Source organism: Terrapene carolina, unplaced genomic scaffold, assembly GCF_002925995.2.
Source record: "Terrapene carolina triunguis isolate 2854851 unplaced genomic scaffold, T_m_triunguis-2.0 Scaffold88, whole genome shotgun sequence".
NCBI lineage: Eukaryota > Metazoa > Chordata > Testudines > Emydidae > Terrapene > Terrapene triunguis.
The window spans coordinates 14661506-14681987 of NW_020664439.1; the positions used below are offsets into that span (position 1 = coordinate 14661506).

Genomic DNA, 20482 nt, shown 5'->3' on the forward strand with positions numbered 1-20482 from the left:
AAAGGAGGGAAAAGTACCAAAGTGAGAGAAAGGATAAAAAGAATTTAATTTAAAAAACAAAAAATGAAAGTTTAAATTTTTCAGTTTCCAGAAATAAAAATGTAATGAAATGATATTTTAAGTTGAAATAAAATGAAAAATGTTTTATCACTTTGACATTTCAAAACTAAATGAAAGTTTTCATTTTTAAATGTTGTTTTGATATGAAACAAAATTAACCTTCTTTCATGTCATGTTGAAAATTCCTTTAGAAAACCCAACACTTTTTGGTTGAAAATTTTTGAAAGGAGATTTTTCTTACAGAATTTTCTATGGCAAAAAATTGAGTTTCTGACCATCTCTACTACATATACTACTGGGGCAACCCTATGATATCCCAGGTAACCAGGGAGCTTTCTTTCCATTAAAAAATGTGTCTAATGAGATAGCATAGATGCCTATTTTTTAAGAAATTTGGTCACAGCCATACACTTACTCATTAGTATGCAGTTTAATACATGAGTGTAATAGTATCTACAACTGAAATTATAAGGAAATTCTGGAGTCAGAATGTGATACTTCATGTTGGAATTTGGCCCGACTATGAAGGCAAACATCCTTTTGCATAAAGATGAATTACAGAACTTACTGAAGACATAGTCCCATTACCATACAATCTTAGGAACAGTTCAGGAAAACATCCCTATTCAGGAAATCTCCCAAGCACATGCTTAAGTGCTTTCCTGAATCAAAGCCTAAAAACAGATGTAACATAAATTAATAACATGGAAAAGAAAACAGGTATGGAGAGTAAATGGAGGACAAGAGTTACAATAACAAGACTGTGTCATAACTTAGAGAGTAATGCAGACATCTAGATGAGTTTTTAAGTTGTGATTTTGTTTGGCTGGTTTGGGAGAGGTCAATGATTGAGCATAAAAATGGCTGCACACTTCATGGGTTTCTCTAGATAACAGATACTGACAGCTTCAAAGGAGCCATTAGAACCCAGTTTAGGATGTTTATGGTGCATACGGAACACAAGTACCATTAGTGGTGTGAACAATCCCATTTAAACATCAGTGAGACAAGTCATGCATCAAGTACCTGTTTTGGATACTTCAACCATGTCTCTGGAAATCCCTTGACCACTGGTGGTTCTTCTTCACTCGTGTCCATTGTTTCAATATTGCCATTTTCCAATGAAGATGAGGAACCTAAAACCATCTGTGTAACAAGGGTGTGGTTCAGATCCACATGAAAATCAGCAGAGATTTTCCTGTTGTCTCTGATATCAAACAGAGCCACGCTCACAAAAAAAGGCTCAATCTAGAGATAAAAATCAGAAACAACTTGATTAAAATATAATACTATCAGAAGGCAAGAGGTTTAAAACCTATCAGTTCTATGTCCCATGTGCCAGACTGTGCAGATCCACCAGAGGATGTAGGGTGCAAGAAATTTCTCCCACCCTTGCACCACTGTGCAGGTGCAGTACATGTTCTTAGTCCTTGAACTTCAGGGCTGCAACTTTAGCTCTGCCTGCAGGGCTAGACTCCCCAGAAAGGATTGGGAGAGGTAGGGCATAGTGATAGCTCTGCCTGCACCTCAAGCTAGTTAGCAGAGCTGGAATCACAAAGGGTAAAGCAAACACAGCACCGCTTTGGGAGGACGTCGTAGCACTCATGTTCTCCCTACAACCTAAGAGGCACTCTGCCTACCTCAAGAAAAATATTTCCAAGAGCTCCTGCCAGCGTGCTTTGCCTCCAGACCTTCCTACATGTGGCTAGTGGCTGCACTGCCATGATCTCTCTCTTTATAGCATCCCTTTGCAAATGTGCATGCAGTAACAACAATAAAGAACTCTGTTGACACAACGTTGCCGTTTTCTCACAAGTCTTGCAATATTTGGTGTTTTTTTTTAAAGCGCCAGCTCCTAGAATTCAGTGATTAGGTCAAAATCTCAGATTCCATTTTTTAAAAAAGTATCTAGCCTTCATGGCTGCAGAGAAAAGCATGAAAACATGAACACTGTGGTTTAAAAAACAGAATGCAAATAAAAAGACCAAACATTTATCTCATTGGATTTTTAAACCAGTTTCATGAGTCTGGGGGGCCTGATTCATGATTTCTGAAAACTTGGGTTTGACAGTACAGTTGGCATCTAAATCAGAAATGTGAATGAGAAATATGCAGACCAACAAGTTCACAGATAAGGGTTAAGGTTATCAAGCAGATCCCCTGAGAAACACATTTCACAAATGTCCTGACACAAGAGGCTTGGCTGCAGTCATTACAGTTTACAGCTGCTTTGCATCGCTCTGTGGAACAGGAGAATCTGACCCTTCATGAAATTATGGATGCAGGGTGCATTAGCAGATAATCAGTTCTATGCTTTCATAGTTCTGGACTGAATTATTACATTTCCTTGCTACAACCATCATTACTTTACTTCCCTTGCTGCTTTCATTCTGCTGTAAAAATACTGACCACTGTATGCTGACTATGCACCCACTGTAGTGGTGACCTGCAAATGAAAAATCAATGTCTCATATGTAATGGATGGAAGCTGAATTGCCAGAAAATGGATTTGATAAAATATTTGAAATTCTCCCACTTAAAGCAGGAGATAACAAGATCCAGGGGTTGTGCATTGATGGTTTAGGTTTTCTCTTTTTACAAGAATAAGAGAGGGAGGAGGATATTATAGATTAACTTTTGTGCCTCGATATTTATTGTGCTTTCATGGATTTATAAAGACTGTAAGTCCTTTAATCAATAAAATGAAAGTTTGTCTACTTTCATTTAGCTTGTATATAGATCCAGAGCTATTTTCTATCTTAATACAATAATAATCTTCCATCATCACAACAGATATACACATCTCCTCAAGTCAGAGTGAGGAGTTACTGGGTTATGGCCCCACTTTGTACAATGGAGGGAGCACATTAGCATTACAAAACACTGTGCTTTATCAGATGGACTGCTGCCCGCTCTACATTGATACCAACTTGTTGTGTGCTTATAGGACCTGATCCAAGGCCCACGGAAGTCAATGGGAGTCTTGATGCCAATGGGCTTTAGATCAGGGCCATAATGCACAGTGAAGAAAAGGCTGACCTAGATATTCACAGATTGCTTTCTATTGCACTTAGCGCCACAAAGAATCAATACCTCCAAAATATTCTATTACTACATTCAATGTATTTATTAACCGCAGAATGTTGGTCTAAGAACTCCCTAAGTACATGATTAAAGCCTAATGCATATACACAGGGAGAGGGAAGAGCAAGCTTGAAATATGGGAGAAGGGGCTTTCATCACACCTCCTTATTGTAGCAGTAATACAGACTTAAGGAGTCCCATCCTTGAGGAAAAGAGACATGCGTATGCAGAGAAATATACATAACTTACATTGGTTATAGGATCGTTTTCGTTCTCAGTCACACAAGCCTGAAGATTCAAACTGAGGGATTTACAAGTTATCATGATCCTCTTTGCATCCTTTTCCTCAAATGGTTTGATCACTGAATCTGTTCCTGGAAACTCCTTTTTCTGAAGATTTGAGGCCTAGAATAAACAATTTGGGCTGATTATTTATGTGTAGTATATACAAAGAAATCCAACATTATAAATAAGATTTCTATCTGCACCATCTACCACTGCAGTATCTGAACACCTCACAAACATTAATGATCTATCTCCACGTAACCCCTGTAAGGAAGGACAGTATTATTACCCCCAATTTACAGATTAACAGCTGAGGCAAAGAAGTTGCCTAAGGTCACATAGGGTGTCTGTGGCAGAGCTCAGAACTGAATTTACATCCCCTGAATTCCAGTTCAGCATCTTGGTGATCAATTTCTTGTAATTTGAAAAAGGGAGACCAATTTGAATTGTTTATTTCTCTGTTTAGATGAATTTAGCCAAAACGCTACAGAATGTAACTCCAGACATCTATTAGATTTCAGACCTCTAGTCTGTTGCAAGATAAATATATGTTGATATCACCATATATTTCAGTTGACTTGAATGAGGGATGTACTGACTTCAGCTTTAGGAAAGGTTTTTATTTCTCAACAACATAAAGGTGGCTGTTTTTCCAGTCTTGCTCCCCATGAAATCACTGGCAAAACATCCATTCAATGAGAGAAGTAACAAGCCCTGAATCCTGAAGTTTAATGTCTATTAAGCTACTAAAGATGTTCAGATAAATTAAAACCAACCTAAACCTTCCAAATCCCCAACTAAGCTACTTAAGTAGCTTTGGTGAACTTTTCTTCCCATCAAAAAGAACAGGAGTACTTGTGGCACCTTTGAGACTAACAAATTTATTTGAGCAGAAGCTTTCGTGGGCTACAGCCCACTTCATCGGATGCATAGAATGGAACATATAGTAGAGGAGATATATATCACAAACAGAGAACATGAAAAGGTGGGAGTTGCCCTACCAACTCTAAGAGGCTAATTAATTAAGAGAAAACTTTTGTAGTGATAATCAAGATGGCCCATTTCAGACAGTTTGACAGAAGGTGTGAGGATACTTAACATGGGGAAATAGATTCAATGTGTGTAATGGCTCAGCCATTCCCAGTCTCTATTCAAGCCTAAATTCATGGTATCTAGTTTGCATATTAATTCAAGTTCAGCAGTTTCTCGTTGGAGTCTGTTTTTGAAGCTTTTCTGTTGCAAAATTGCCACCTTTCAGTCTGTTACTGAGTGACCAGAGAGGTTGAAGTGTTCTCCTACTCGTTTTTGAATGTTATGATTCCTGATGTCAGATTTGAGTCCATTTATTCTTTTGCGTAGAGACTGTCTGGTTTGGCCAATGTACATGGCAGAGGGGCATTGCTGGCACGTGATGGCATATATCACATTGGTAGATGTGCAGGTGAACGAGCCCCTGATGGCGTGGCTGATGTGATTAGGTCCTATGATGATGTCACTTGAATAGATAGCTGTATGCATCTTTGCAGTAAAAGCCAAAATAGGGAATAACCATGAAAAATGCTATTCTTGTAGTGTTTCCAGCCCATGAGGAAGTACCAGGAATCTTGAGATAGCCTGTTCTTGTGAGATTTTCAGTCCAGTTTGGGAGATTCAGGAGGTTGAGACATAGTTCAAAGAAGGAACTAAACTTTGGTATTCTTATCCCAGCTGAACCAAGCTTTGGTCCCAGTGCAGTTTCTTCTTGAAGTCAATAATATTTTGCCACTGACTTCAAGTGGAAGCAAAATTGAAACATTTTTGATATTCACCCATCCCTAGTTTTTAATGCCACTCATCTAAAAAGCAGATCAGCTACAAATAATGCTACATAATCAACAAATCAGCAGCAACCATCACCAAGATGGGTACCTCAAACACTGTTTGTGGGGAGAAGATGCAACATTCCAAATAGTGTTCAACACAGATGTGGAATACTGTTGCATAGGCAAGTACTCAACCTGCCTGCTGACCTCTAAACAACCCTGGTGTTTTTTGGTACCCAAATCAGTTTGGGCCTCTCTATCTTGAATACTGTTAGAAACTAAAACAGAAAATTCTCACTTACAGTTATATCAGGATCTAGGGAGAACAGATTTAGTCGTTCCATATTTCGAGAAGCTTTCACTGTTTCTTCTGTTTCCATGATGTACTGTGGCAATAATTAATAAGTTAGTCTTCTGTATACAGACATTTTTTCCAGATACAGTTGGTAAAACTTAGAAAAATTATTGATGCTTCATTTAGAACAATAATACTTTTTATTTTGATAGTAGCTATCATCTGAGGAGCCCAAAGTGTCTTAAACTTTAATTAAACCTCACATCCCTGTAAGGTAGATGCATTTTATCTCGGTTTTACAGATAGGTAAACTAAGGTATGAAGAGCTTAAGCAGCTTGCCCAAGCATCACAGTGATGGGCCAGGAATAGAACCCAAACTTCTAACTATCAGTCTCCTGTGCCAATATGTGCTGATTAATTTATCTAAAAACAAAACAGACATTTGGATTCCATTTTTTCAAACATATGAATTCAGTGATACTTTAATATTATTTTGAAAATTTCAGGTCAATCTGCTTCATAAGCACATTACACAGTACGACCTGGATCAAATTTTACCCTCGGATTCATGTGCCACTCGTAACTGAAGTCACTGGGGAGTTAGACACCCATATATCTGGGCAGACTTTGGTCCTTTATACGTATCATATTATCATCTACTTTAGATAAATTTGTCATGGTGATGTACATTAGATAATAGATCAGATAGTCAATCATAAGCCAGTTGCATTAATTTAAAATAGCTCAACATAATATTTTTATCATAGCTTTTTAGCCATTTGTTACGGTAAATAACCAAAAAGTAGCTGCCATTCACTTTCTGTGTGTGTTTATTTGTTTGTCTGTTTTTAAATTAGCTCATCTTTATGGAGAAGTCTATGCCACAGTCTCAGAGAAAAAAAACATACTCCTTTCTCCCCAACACTACTGGCAACTTTCAGTGAAATTAGATAAGATAACCAGCAGTACACAGCCAGTTTCCTTGGAACTCTGCAGGCAATATAGGAAATCTTGCCTCCTTGGGGGCAAAGTTTCCTATTTCAGTGATGCTGAATAGACAAGAGAATGAATACTTCTTGAATAAATTGACTTCAAAGGAGCTACGCTGAATTACTTTAGGGGACAATATGGCCCGAAAACTCTTAGCGTTACTTATGGTTGAAAGCTATTCTGTTTCAGATAAAACTCCCAAGAGCTCTAATAGAAAATAACAGAACCACTTCCTCTTTTGCTTTGTCATGGCCTTAAAACACAAAATGACATGTGCTGAGTTTTTAAACATCTCTTTATGTTCGTAATCATCTTAGGAATTGTTTGGTACATGTGACCCATACAGTACTTTATACTGGCACAGCATAGTAAAATGTCAGGTTTATTACTTTTGCGAAGTCTGGGTGTAAGGTGTTCTCCGAAGAATCAGTCTCCTCTTGTGGGCAATCATAATTCTCTGAAACGTCTGCATAATCTTAAAAAGAAAACCATTATGGAGAATGACTAAGATTTGTATTACACCTGCAATTAACCTCCAGGTTTAAAATCCAATTCACATCCTATTTATTTGTATTCCATATTTTGTCACTTTTAGTGCTAGGGAACTATCAAGATATACACATTCTATAACTGTTTAACAGAGTGGTTTTATCACCGTGATCCCTGTCCTTCCCAACCCCATCTCCCACTATTATTTGTTACTGCCTCTTATTTTGCCATAACTAAAATTGGATGTTATTCTTTACAGGGCAAGGGTCATGTCTGTATTTGTTTTGTGAAGCATCTAGTATATTTATGAGCACTGCATATATAATAGATAATAATGCTCCTAATGAAGGGGCCTTTTCACTTTTCTCCATCCCTCTTGAGGTAGCAGAGTGGACTTACTCTAATCTTATGGGCCAGATCCTCAGTTGTTATAAACTGGTGTAGCTCCAAGTGATGGATTTACACCAGCTGGGAACCAAGTCCTAAGGCTCCAAAAACTCCAAAAGGTTATCTGCTGTAGACAAATAAATCCAGAATGGGGAGCTGTAGAGAATCATTCTATGTAGCTCTGCAATTCTCCAATTGCAGAAGATCCTTTTTTTATTTTTGTTTCCCCTTGGTGGTTTAGCCAGTTGTGGTGCAGATGATATGAGTTACTACTAGAACTGGTTAAAAGTTGGAATTTCCCTTTGATGAGAAATTCCAAAAACCTTCAAAAATAAATTTGTTCTCTTTAGGAATGAAAAGTAGAAATTTTCAAAATTTCCCACAAAAGGGAAATTCTGAGAAAAAATGTTTTGAAATAATCAAAACATTTCATTTTGAAAATTTCAAAATGAAATGCTATCTGGGAGTCCAAGCACCAAGGCTCTCAGCTCAGCCATGGCTCCCAACTCCACTGCAGGAAACTGGGAAGCCCTGAAAGTTTCCAGGGCTTACAAGGGTCCCTTACTGCAGTGCTCTAGCCAGGTCTCCCAGAGCTTACATGTCCTGGCTCCGCTGCAGGGAGCTTGGAAGTCCTGGAGTCCATGGCTCCAAAACAGTCTGCCTTGTGCGCTGCCCCAGAGCCATGGACAATGGAAGTCCTGGGTTCACAACTCCGACTGGCAGTCCACCAGGTAGGCTGCCAAAAAGTGGGACAGTTAGCTGGCAGGTTTCCAACAGAAAACCTTCCTTTCCTCTGTTGGAAGATACATCACAATCAACTCACTCCCAGGGAACATTTTGATTTTGACAAATTGGTATTTTCCAGTGGAAAAATGTTCCATCAGAAAATATCCTCCCAGTGCTATTTGTTAGAGCCTCCAGGTACTGATCTGTGGCTTTTTAGCTCAAGCTGTAGCAGCTTATGCTTTTAGGTTCCTGGTTCAATCTCTGGTATACCAGTGAAAAGGGTGGTCATCACATAAGTGGTGACTTCACTGAAATTTGAACCCATGGCCTTCGACACTTGGGACAAGGTTTCTTTGAACCAAAAGAGTAAGTAACCTACTGGTGAGTGTGTTACACCTCTCCCTTCATGCGCAATATACAGGGGATATTAGTTGTTACCCACTCCCAGCTCTAGAGCTTTAGCTTATGCTTTTAAGTCTGAAAGTGCCTGGTTCAATCCCTGGTGTGTTGGCCAAGAGAGTGTTGTCACATAGCGAAAGGGCATCAATACACAAATTCATTCACAATGGCCGGAAATAAAATGCTAACATATTAATGCATTAAGCCTCCATCAAAATGGAAACTTATAACAGCTGGGATTTTGCATTTCTTCCAGAAGTAAAATAAATAAATAAAAACAGGAAAAAAATGTAAAAACCAAAAAATAAAAAAAAATACTGACTGACCTCTCCAAACTAAAATTCCTTAAATCTTTCAGACAATATCAGTACAGCAAGTCACAAAGTATACACATAAACACATTAAATGGAAGACCGACAGGCAAGACTCAATTTATTTATATAGAGCTACATGTGCAAGGCTGTCACATGACTCACACTGCTTTACTGGGAGCTGTGCTGCTTAAACTCCACGTAGCCCTTTGAAAATTACCCCCAAGAGTTAACTGATACTTTCAGTCAATGTAAAAGCTTTGGAGCCATTCTGTCAAAAATCGATACTGCTCTGGGTGCAGAATCCATCAAAGATGCTGGCAGTTAAAACAATCTGATACCAAAATCTGAAGATGCATTTTTTGTATTCACACAAAAAGCAATGCAAATATATTAATTCTTACCAAATTTAATATCTGTGAGATCTGCGCTTTTCCTCTCCTGAATGGTCCCCTCCGGATTTATTTGCAGGATTTTGTTGAGAGTGGAAATCCAGTCATCCATATCCTGCTCATTTTCAGCTGCCAGCACAAAGTATGTCAGGTCATTCATTTTCAGCTCAAAGGCATGTTTCCTAAGCCTGCTATTCTGTTGTACCAAAAAGAAAAAAAAAATTAAATTGAAGACAGGAACTATTTTCAAAAGTTATTGAAAATAATCACGTGGAATGTTTAGTGTCATTAAAAAATAAAACACAAATGACAAATTTTGTGATATTAATGTTCATGAAAATTGTCTTTGCTCACCAGGAGACTGAAGTCCTCTTTTAGCTATAAAACTGCTATACCATGGGCAGTGTAGCTTTCCTACATAATTTCTGGTAGTACTTGCCTACAGTATCACACATGTGGGTTGTAACTTATGTGATAAATAATTAAAGCCCTCTGAAGACAAAAGCACTATACAAGTGCTAAACATTGTTTTGTGTTTCAGTGCTGTCTGGAGAGACCATCGCTACAGCTGAAGTCTGCCATACCCATTCAGTCATACAACATTCTGTTGAGACCACCAGAAGGGTACCAATTAGTATTAAATGTAGTTTCTGTGATGTGGATATTTGCTCACTAGGAACTGGACTGGCTCCACCAAACTCATTCCATCAAACAACCACCACATGGTAAGAGTATTCAGTCACCACCAATGGGGCTGAAATTGAACTAGTGACGCCGATGTCAAAGGTTCTGCTTCTTATGATGAATCACCTGTTTCATGCTGTCTCCCATTTCAAGACGTTTACAAATGCTACCAGCTATGTGAACCTGCTGACTAGTTCCAGAGCAACTAACGAAGTTAGAAAAGTGACGAGCCCCTTTGTTCTTTTTCCACCGCCACAACTGCTGAGGGTCAGAGCACTGGGAACAAGGTCGTTGAGTCTTCCTACTTCTGCTCTTTTCTTTGAGTCACTATTTTCCCTACGCTTTTCAGTTCTTCTCACACATTAATATTGTTGAGTCCTCAAACTATAGTACTAAGGTGTATAAAATTTGGATCCGCGTCCATTCGCGATCTGCAAACACGGTCCGTGGATATCTGCAGATATAAAGCAGATATCCACAGATTTGCAGGGCTCTAGGAATATTCAAAGAAGTAGTGAAGCAGTTACACCTCATGAATAAATAACACAATGCTTAGAACAGAAAAGAACCAGAGGAAGAATCTAGAACACTGACTTAATTTAATCCAACCAACATTATTGTGAAAAAAAGTATTAAACAAAATATGAATGATTAATCTCTACAAGGCTACTGAACTGCCTGCCAACTCCATTGTATTCCTTATAAGCTGTTTTTTTATGGCAGTACATAACATCCAAAGACTTTGTGTTCAGAGCAGGCTTTCACAGAGAGAACACTTTACTTTAATCTCTGCTCAAATAACATTTCTCCTCTTCTCAATCCACTTTTAAAGTGCAAGCTAAATTCCAGTTTGAAAGATTAAAATGTCTGAATGGATTTCACTAATAGGACCTGAATACAGAACCCTTATTCATGTTGGTGAAAATTATCTTACACAAATAGTCCCATTTGAAGTCCCCTGTGTACATCCAACAGCCATAAAAGAGACTGTGCCTCTCGAACCACTATCTCTTCTTTCCTTCTTCCAGAACAGTTTGTTCTCTCTATAAATGGCTTTGTGACAATTGCATAATTGAGGCCAATTATTAATCTAATACAGGCAGTAAATTGTACCATTCCTCTTCATTCTTTCTTCTTGCAGTTAAATATTATTTACAGAACCATAAGCATTGGATAGCCTTTAAATTAGATTGCTCCCCCAACAGAGGACTGTTTAAGGAAATTCAAAGATTCCATGGAAAAAACATAGGTATATTGTCTGACCATTTTTCTACACAACTCCTGGACAATTTTGTTAATATGAGGATAAGAAATCAACCAACAAATCTCTCCAGAAGACTGGAAGAACTGACCATTGCAAACATACATATTCCCCTTCGTGGAAAGAAGACAATGGAAATTCTGATGAGATATTACCAGTCACCACATTTTGAAATGGCTTTTTGGAAAAGCACAAGATGCTGTTGGTGAGCATATTAGAGTCATTCTAAGATGAGAAAACTGAATGGTAATTTTAAAGAAATTTAATTTTAAGAAAGCTATATCTTTCTTAAATGAAGGTTAAAAAAAATCAATTCCCAATGTAATGGCAACCAGACTTAAAACTGGTCTATATCATCATGATGTACTTGCAGTAAATGTTTAATGCATCAGGCCCAGTTATGAGCACTAACAGCTCTTTAGTTAATGAAATAGCTTGGTGAAATTGAATTAAATTACATGATCCTCTAATGCTAATACAGTACATTTCTCTCTTCACATTTATCAAATTTGTGAGACTTTATGTGATACTCTTATAACATCAGTTTTAACACTCTTCTATTACATTCTCTTAAACTTCAAAGAGATCTCATACCAGGATGGCCCTTCTTCATAATAAACCATTTGTAACCATTTACTATAGCTGTCAAAGCTCACTCATTTGTTTTCAGTATTTCAGAAAGTGTCATTAACAAAAATTAAGTCATGGTTGATCCAGCTGACCGTAAAGTGATATCGAAGAACCCTGTAGATTTCATCCATGCATCCCTGCTACCTGACGATTTTAAGTCTGAGGTTTTTTCAGTTACTAGCCCTAATTAAATCGGATGATTGTGTCATGCTAGTTCTATAGCTCTATACATCATAATTATTTCCCACTGCATAGAATGATAAGACCTCTCGATTGTTTTCTAAGAGTAGCTCTCAAGTTAACCAGCTTGTGAAGTTACAGCACAATGTTCTTCTAAGTAAGAGAGCTAGAGTTATGAATATGAGATCAGAGTTTTAGCTGGCATAAATAGATGTAATGTGATTGAATTGGAAACTCTGTCTGATGGTTTGGATTCCCTCTTTGAGGAATAGCTTTGTAATTAGAACTGGTCAGGAAATTTTTGATTAAACATTTTTTCATCAGAAAATTCTGATTATTCAAAACTGAAACGTCCCAGTTTGGGACGTTAAATCTAAATTTAATGAAAAAATATAAATAAAAAAAGGCCAAAATCTAAAAAAAGTTCTCATCATTACCAAACTGATTTTTTTCCAGGTTTACTGATTGTGAAAATTTTCTAGTTTTTTTCTTCTGTTGTTGATTTGGTACAAGAAAAATGTTCAAACTCTAAAAATTCTCACGGGGAGAAAAAAATCTTAGAATAGAGGTATAGACACATTTTTGTTAAACACTATTGATAGAAGCCATAAAAAAATAAGAAAAGGGTTCCAGAATGTGCATTTTGTAACAGCTCATTCATGGGTGCTTGGTGTGATAGACTGACAATATCCTGTAATACCCCTGAACAAACCTTACGGAATTAAGATAAACTTTACTGAATTCAGTTGAGTCTTATTGACGTAGGATTCATAGGCGCTGAGTTTTTCTTTTCCCCGAGAGTGCTCTGCCCTGAAGCCTCGCCCACACTCTGACTCTTCCCACCTACCGCTCCACCCACTCCCTGAGGTCCTGGCCCACTCACTGCTCTCCACTCTCCCTCAAGTACCTCTCCCAGCTGCCAAACAGCTGTTTGGTGGTGCCTCCAATCAGCTGTTTGGCGGGCCCTTATCAGCTAATTGCTATTTTTTTCCCCATAGGTGCTCCAGCCCTTTTAATTGCATTCAAAATGCAATTGTGTATGTGTTATTGTGGCATTTTATGTACCTTCTCTAGCAGAGAAGGGGATGCTAATGTACTTCTTCCATTATCAACCTTTGAAGCCACCCCCTGGAGAGGTGTGCCTATACTAGTTCAAACTGGATTCTCCAGGGACCAACAGGCAAAGAAAGGAATTTTGGAGGAATAGTCTGGTTTTACACTGCCTCAGGGCCTTCTTCCTGAGCCAGCAAATGGACAGGCCCTAGTCTGCTGAAAAGGGTTGCAAAAGACTGGGCCTACTGAGGCTCCATAAGACTGTGTGCCTGTTCTGAGCAGAAGCTTTGATGAACTTGTTACCACAAGGAATCCCCTTGGGTGGGGATTTGAAGAACTGCTCCAGCTGGAACCCATGTTAGAGTTGGGCTGACCCATGGTAAGCTGATTAGCATGTGTGTAGGTTCTTTTATTGCTTTTAATATGTAGTCTCTGTAATGTTTTTTACTTTAAGGATAAAATAGGCTTGCATAGGAAGAGCTATGTGGTAACTTATAATTTTAGCAATTACACCTGTTAACCGTCTCTAAAGAGAAAGCAAGCAGGTATGCTTTGGCAGCCTGCCTCTATTGAATAACCCAGCACAGACAGGAAATTATGCAACCTGGAAATATCCTGGGCAGAAGGGAGGGGGATGTTGGTCACCACCCAGGAGAGGCAACAGCTGCAAAGTTGGAAGCCTAAGAGTAGGTGCCCTTGCTGGACCATTGAGGTGAAATACAGGTGCAGTTGCCCTGAACAGTGACACCTGGCACCATATGCCAGCAAGATGAAATCTGAAATATGTGCTCTACTCTCAGTAGGAGTTAAAATTCATATAAGCGAATAGCTAAAAGCAGTGAAGCCTGTTTTAAGGAACCAGGTAAATTACATCATTTAGTAAGAAGAGGCCATTACCTAAAGGATGAATAAAACTGGACTGAGAATCTTGGTAATACTTTTAAATAGTTGCTCACACCAGAGGCTGCCTCCTACAGGTGCAGTCCTGGTACACTAAATATCCATGTAAGTAGGTTATGTGGGATCTATAGAGAAGAAATCACCTTCCAATTTTCTTTTGTGAAAAAGAGAACAAAGATTATTAAAATGAACGCATCTGTTGTCTGTACTATGCACTTTCCTTTACAGCCTCTGCTAAGATGTTTAAATGAGATAATATAATGCTATCAGACTTGATCTAAAAGAGCAATACAACTCACATGCTGAATCTTAAAGACATTAGGAAGGAAAACATTACTATCCACTTTTCCATATGCACTTCAAAGTCCTGGCAGGCAGATGAAATCCAGTGCAAGTCTTTGATTCAAGTCTATATCTACATATTTTCTTGTGTAGCCAGTAATAGAAAGAAATGCCTCCTTTCTCCATTTGCTTCTTTATTGCCCCTACACTATAGAAATTTGGCCTGCGACTTAAAATGTAGATATCTTCAACACTTGAATTTCAGTAATATTTCCTTCTGGAAGAAATCTCAGATTCAGAAATAGGAATCCAAAGATGAGAGAGCAGTGAAATACAAGGCTTAGCCCAATGCCCACAGGATGATTCCCCTAAAATCACAGGGTTGCTATAGAGGTGAATCTAATTTAGTTAAGAGATGGTGTTATTTCCACTGACTTCTGGCCTTTTCAACATGTATGCTACACCAGCTCAAAACCTCATTCTCCTCTCAGTTACTCAGGCTACGTCCTCACTACGGGGGGGCGGGGGGGGGATTTAAGATACGCAAATTCAGCTACGCGAATAGCGTAGCTGAATTCGACGTATCCAAGCCGACTTACCCCGCTGTGAGGACGGTGGCAAATCGACCTCCGCGGCGCCCCTGTCGACGGCGCTAACTCCTACCTGCACTGGTGGAGTACAAGCGTCGATTCGGGGATCGATTGTCGCGTCCCAATGAGACGCGATAATTCGATTCCCGAGAGATCGATTTCTACCCGCTGATTCAGGCGGGTAGTGAAGACGTAGCCTCAGAGTAACTCCTCAGTTACTCAGGAGTTACTTAACAGCAGTCAATGAGGTTACAATGGTGTGAAACTAATTTAGGGGGGAGGAGAGTCAGGACCTGAGCCTCCCTCAAACTTAGAAATGCATAATTACTTACACTCATTGGACCCACTCCTTCTCATTTACTGCAGCTTTACACCAGGTTTTGTCCTTTTCATCCATTCCCCTCACCTGTGAGTGGTGGTGGGGAACAAAGATTGATGATTTTCCTGGTGCTGTTGCACTGCTGCCATCCTAAGACTCCCTCCTTTCTGCAGTGTGGATAGCTCATGAGTACAGTAACTCCTCACTTAAAGTCGTCCCGGTTAACGTTGTTTTGTTGTCACGTTGCTGATCAATTAGGGAACATACTCATTTAAAGTTGTGCAATGCTCCCTTCTAACATTGTTTGGCAGTCACCTGCTTTGTCCACTGCTTGCAAGAAGAGCAGCCCGTTGCAGCTAGCTGGTGGGAGCTTGTAACCAGGGTGGACCGGCAGCCCCCGCATCAGCTCCCCTAAGTTCCCTGTGCTGCAGCCGCCCACCAGGCTATCAATTGCCCTGGGCTATCAATTGCAGCTAGAGAGATTGGCTTCCAAAGATGGACAAGACGTAAAAAAAAAAAAAAAAATCTAGGGATATAACCAAAGGCTCTGGACAGCTGACAGAAAAGCTGGTGATTGAGGGAGTAGGCAAGAGTCAGAAACTCAGAGCCTGTGGCCAGAAGCTGGAGATTATGCAGGTCTAATTCAAAGGTGTCAGTCTCCTGCCCTGTTCTTTTAAGATTTAGACCAGAATGCCAGACATCTCTTAAAATCCACTCTTCTTGTGATTTCTGCTATCATGGACTGCCTCTGAAATGGACCTGGAAAAGGGACACATTCTGATTTTGGATGTGACCCAAATCCAAAACTATTTTGGTGGTATGGGTACTGGGGGCTAACTCTGAAGTTCTGATTGAGGCTTGTCTCTAAGAAGAGCACACAGTCACAGCAAACTGGAACAAAACATCCCTTCTTAAGCCTTCTGAACATTGAGGCACTTGGCAAACTCATGCCACCAATGGGGCAGCACCAATTCACAAGCACAGATGAAGAACATAAAACATCACCTAACAACAGAGAGTTGGTAATTGACAGTAACTAAACAGCCCTGAATGCACTCTCTCACCACACATCTTCAAAATAAAACATCAGTTAGATTCCTGATATATCTTGATCTCGGAGATAAAAATCCACGCTGTAGACAGCATATTGGGCCCCATTTATTTATTTAAAAAAGCTTCTATTTTATCCTTTCAGAAATAACAACAGGTGAAAGGCTTTACATTACTACAATAAGCTATATGAAAGTGACTGGTTTTGGCTTTTGGTATGTCAAAATATCAATATTCTTCTGTAACCTTTCATTTTCCTCCAGCAATTATGTTGTCCCCCAAGGAACGTTTCATTCTTTTCCACAGATGTATTCAATGGCTCAATCTTCAAAGACACATAGCCAAATCATTTTGCCCACACAGTGTGTAATAAAAGCAAGCTTTACATGACTGCAAGAATTGCTAAAGAATGCAATAACTGTGGAGATATGTGCTTTGTATGTGCACTACTGCACACTTACTTGGTATGGGCACTGAGAAATTTAGCAATTTTGTATTGTATATTTGATACTCTTGGCTATAGCAGGGAATGACTAGCTTACTCTTGAGTAGCAACGTTTTTATTTTTCACTGTGGCGGGAACGTAAAGGTTGTTTGAATCATTATGGATCTGCCCTGAAGGCTCTCATGAGGGGCACTGTTCTCTCTCTCTTCTTGCTCAACACGTAGGTGCAGGGGGAGGGTAGCCTGGTGATATTGACTGCAGTGCCTCCGATGGAACTCAGCCTGCATCACTAGCTCATCAGACCCGGATAGTGCAGTTGACTGCCTTTAACCAATGTCTACCTGGGATTGGGGTTTACATGAGGGCCAGCTGACTGCAACTCAGACTTGACTGAGATAATTTGCCTGCCTTCTGATATCCGGGTAGCAGCGGTTGTCCTTGGCCTGGAGCCTGGGGACTCGCAGGCCTATGTAGAGGCTGCAATACATTTAAGGCCTCATGCTTTATTTATAACTATAGATGTTTTATATTTTTTTTCTGGAGTGGGGTGGATCTGTCAGGATTCCCTCATTCAGACTGAAATCCACTTCAAGACCTTCTGCCCAAGCCTTTACACAGATAAAATGTACAGGGATTCCCATATTCCCAATCAGGGACCGCTGTGTTAGACTCAACTGGCAAGGCTGCTGCCCCTCCATGTCACTGGAGTCTCACAATGACAGATTTCATTACGTCTCTATATGCCTGTCCTTATACTGCCTTATGCCAGGCTGGTACAGAGAACCAGTCTGCACTGCACATGGACAACGGATAGCCATTGTAGCGGGGTGATCACCTGCTCCTGCCCGGGACGGGTTAAAAGTAGCCCTGGGGAGGGCTGTGGCTGGGAGAAAGCAGCTACTAGGCTGATTGGGGAAGCAGCCGCAGCTGGGCCACGCCCCAATCAGGGCACAGCTGGCCCTATAAAAGGCCAGTGAACCAGGAGCTGGCAGAGTCTCCCTCTAGCAGAGGAGGGAGATGGACCTAGCTGCCCGAGTCCTAAAGGGTACTAGAGTGAAGCAGGGCTGGGGAAAGGCCAGAGGAGCAGGGGAGCTCCAGGCTGGCAACTCCTCAGGCTGCAGGGCCCGGTCCTAGGCCCTCAGAGGTACTGGGAGGCAGAGGAAGGCAGCAGGTCCGAACCCCCTTGCTTATGATGAGTGGCTTTTACACTGCAGTCTGCCCCAGGGAGCGGGGGCTTGGTGATGACTGGCAGTAGCCCAGACTGAGGCAAAGTGGGGATTAGAGGGTTGGGGGTTCCCCAGAGAGGGGAGACCCAGAGGCAGAGTGTGGGGGTATTGCCAGGGGGCAGCACTCCAGACAAAAGGGCACCGGGGTCCTGGGAGGGACACGGGGGCCAGCGGCAGCGGAACACCGGCCTGAAGAGGGCGCCCCAAGGCTATGAAAGAGCTAATTCCTGAGACGACCAGCAGGAGGCACCGCAGGGGTGAGTCCCACACGTGATAGCCATCTGCACAGCTAGTGAAACTATGTGGGCTGAAGTGCTATATGGAACTTTGAGCTCGCATTTGTCATCAGGGTGAATTCCATCCACTTTCTGCCATTCTTTCCCACTTCAAAGGCCCTGTGTCAAAACAACCTATCCTTCCAACCACGAAGAGCTACAGGTGGTCAAGGACCTCAGTGAGTCAGCCAGAAAGGTTTGTTTCAGAGCAACTCCAAACTGAAGCTGTTCTGCACTCTACTCCAGAAGCTGAGCTGCCTTTGAAACATTCCCAGCCTTTCCTGATTCACGAGTAATCGACCAGAGATATGTGCCAAACTCAAATCCCTCTACATGGCAGCATGATATGCTAGATCAACCAGGGCAGTTTCTTATCAGAAACTACTTCTTGTCAAGAAAAAGAAATCAGATTGAAACACAGGAAAAAGTAGTTGGCGACAAAAGTAGATTTTAAAGATGTAACCTTCAGAAATACAACCACAGATTTTCAGTGCAAATGTCTTACCAAGATATCAGTCTAGGGGTACGTCTTCACTACCCGCCGTATCGGCGGGTAGCAATCGATTTATCCGGGATCAATATATCGCGTCTCGTTAAGATGCAATATATCGATCCCCGAACGCGCTCACCATCGACTCCGGAACTCCACCAGAGAGAGCAGCGGTAGCGCAGTCGATGGGGGAGCCGCGGCCATTGATCCCGTGCCGTCTGGACCCAGGTAATTCGATCCAAGATACTTCGACTTCAGCTACGCTATTCGTGTAGCTGAAGTTGCATATCTTGGATCGATCCCCCCCCCCTAGTGTAGACCAGCCCTAGGACTAAGGCAGGCTTTAGCATGCCTGCCCTCTTTAAGATCCTCCATTATCTCAGTACTTATGAGAATGTTAGTCCCAGATCCTTCAGTGGCATCCACACAGGCTATGCCTCATGCTAGTGTGGAGTTCATTGCAGTCAGTGGGATTCTGCATAGATGTAAATGTCTTCCCACATAGATCCTACTGCAGGACCAGAGCAGTTTAGTTCATTTATGTGTATCCATGTCTGCTTGTAATACTACTATTTCTATACAAAACATCCTGGTTTTATTTCTGTCCTTCTATACTGGTGTAAATCAAGAGTAACTCTCTGGAATCAATGGAGTTACAAATGAAAATGAGGCCAGTATCAGACTTATATATATACACAAGTTCTCATAGTTGACCTGCATCATTCTCATTTGCTTTTTTTTTTTTTTACATTCAATTCTCTCCAATAAAATTTGTAGTTAATGATATAAAGCCAGGTCCATTAAGAGTGTTCCACTAAAGATAATTGAGTTTACAAACATTTACGTAAGCTGAGGATTGGGCCCACAAAGTCATTCCAAAATAATAGAATGAAATGACTTACCTGCACAACCCCCGTACAGGAATCCAAAAATATACATCCCTTTGGTTCCTTTGATATTTTCTCATCTTTGTAAAAATTCATAATGTATGAGTTATCCGACAACTGTGTCAACTGGAAGTAGCGCTTTTTGAATGACTACAGTGAAAACAAAAACACAATTGCTGTATTGCAAATTGTTTTCATAGATATTTTATTCAAAGGGTTTAAACAATACACCATTGCTAACTGCATTTCAACTGTGCTACTCTGCAGACAATAGTAACATCCACTTTACTATCATTTAATGCAATTTAAACAAACCTAATTTGAGAGGAACACAGCTAAATGACAATTGAAAACATCAGCACCCCTGCTGGGGGTGGGTGGGGGGAGAGTGTGGAGGATTAAAGCCAAACAGAACAAAGAAAGAATAACGATGTCCCCTTACCCGAACAGTAATGCTATTGTTTACAGTACTGTTAAAATTCCCTTTATAAAGCCAGCCAGACTTGAAAATTCCTGTTCCAAATCCTCCACCACCGCCGCCACCTTTTGAAGACGAGTGGGATGTGGTATCCTGTATAAAAGACATCATTAGTGTTGCATTGACTTGCTTTTGTGAGTTTAAGACCAAAGGGAATGATGCATTTGAATATCTGCTTTCTCTTAACAATACAATCTTCACATTCCTTTCAAAAATACTTTATTAATTCTCCTGCTGGGCACATGATGACATAAGAGACAAAGCTGTTTCATTAAATACAGAGTTAGCTAATATATGAAACATTCCACAGAAGATAACGAGACTCTGTTATCATTACTTATTTGATGTTAAACGGATAAATAACTCAGCAGTGGGGAAAAAAATCAATATGCTTACTTCATCTTTATCAACATCTTCATGATCAATTTCAAAGGAATGTGAAGGCAATTTCTCTGGTCTATATTCATTTCTAGGGTAGGAAAAAAAGCTTATTAATGTTCAACTTCATAAC

The 20482-nt window shown here is 40.3% G+C and overlaps 1 protein-coding gene across 3 annotated transcripts in view; it reads right to left on the reverse strand.

The window, feature by feature from the left end:
* Positions 1 to 20482, reverse strand: part of DOCK10 (dedicator of cytokinesis 10) — a 194104-nt gene that overhangs the window by 99741 nt on the left and 73881 nt on the right. For 2 of the 3 annotated variants that reach the window (XM_029911090.1, XM_029911091.1), the window contains exon 1: positions 1087 to 1197. In XM_029911090.1, coding sequence (XP_029766950.1) covers positions 1087 to 1158 — 72 coding nt within the window. In that variant the 5' untranslated portion in view covers positions 1159 to 1197. Of the gene's footprint in view, positions 1 to 1086; positions 1309 to 3393; positions 3550 to 5533; positions 5618 to 6906; positions 6993 to 9233; positions 9418 to 19508; positions 19644 to 19935; positions 20065 to 20367; positions 20441 to 20482 lie in introns of those variants that run through there. The other variant, XM_024195224.2, reaches the window with a different exon arrangement.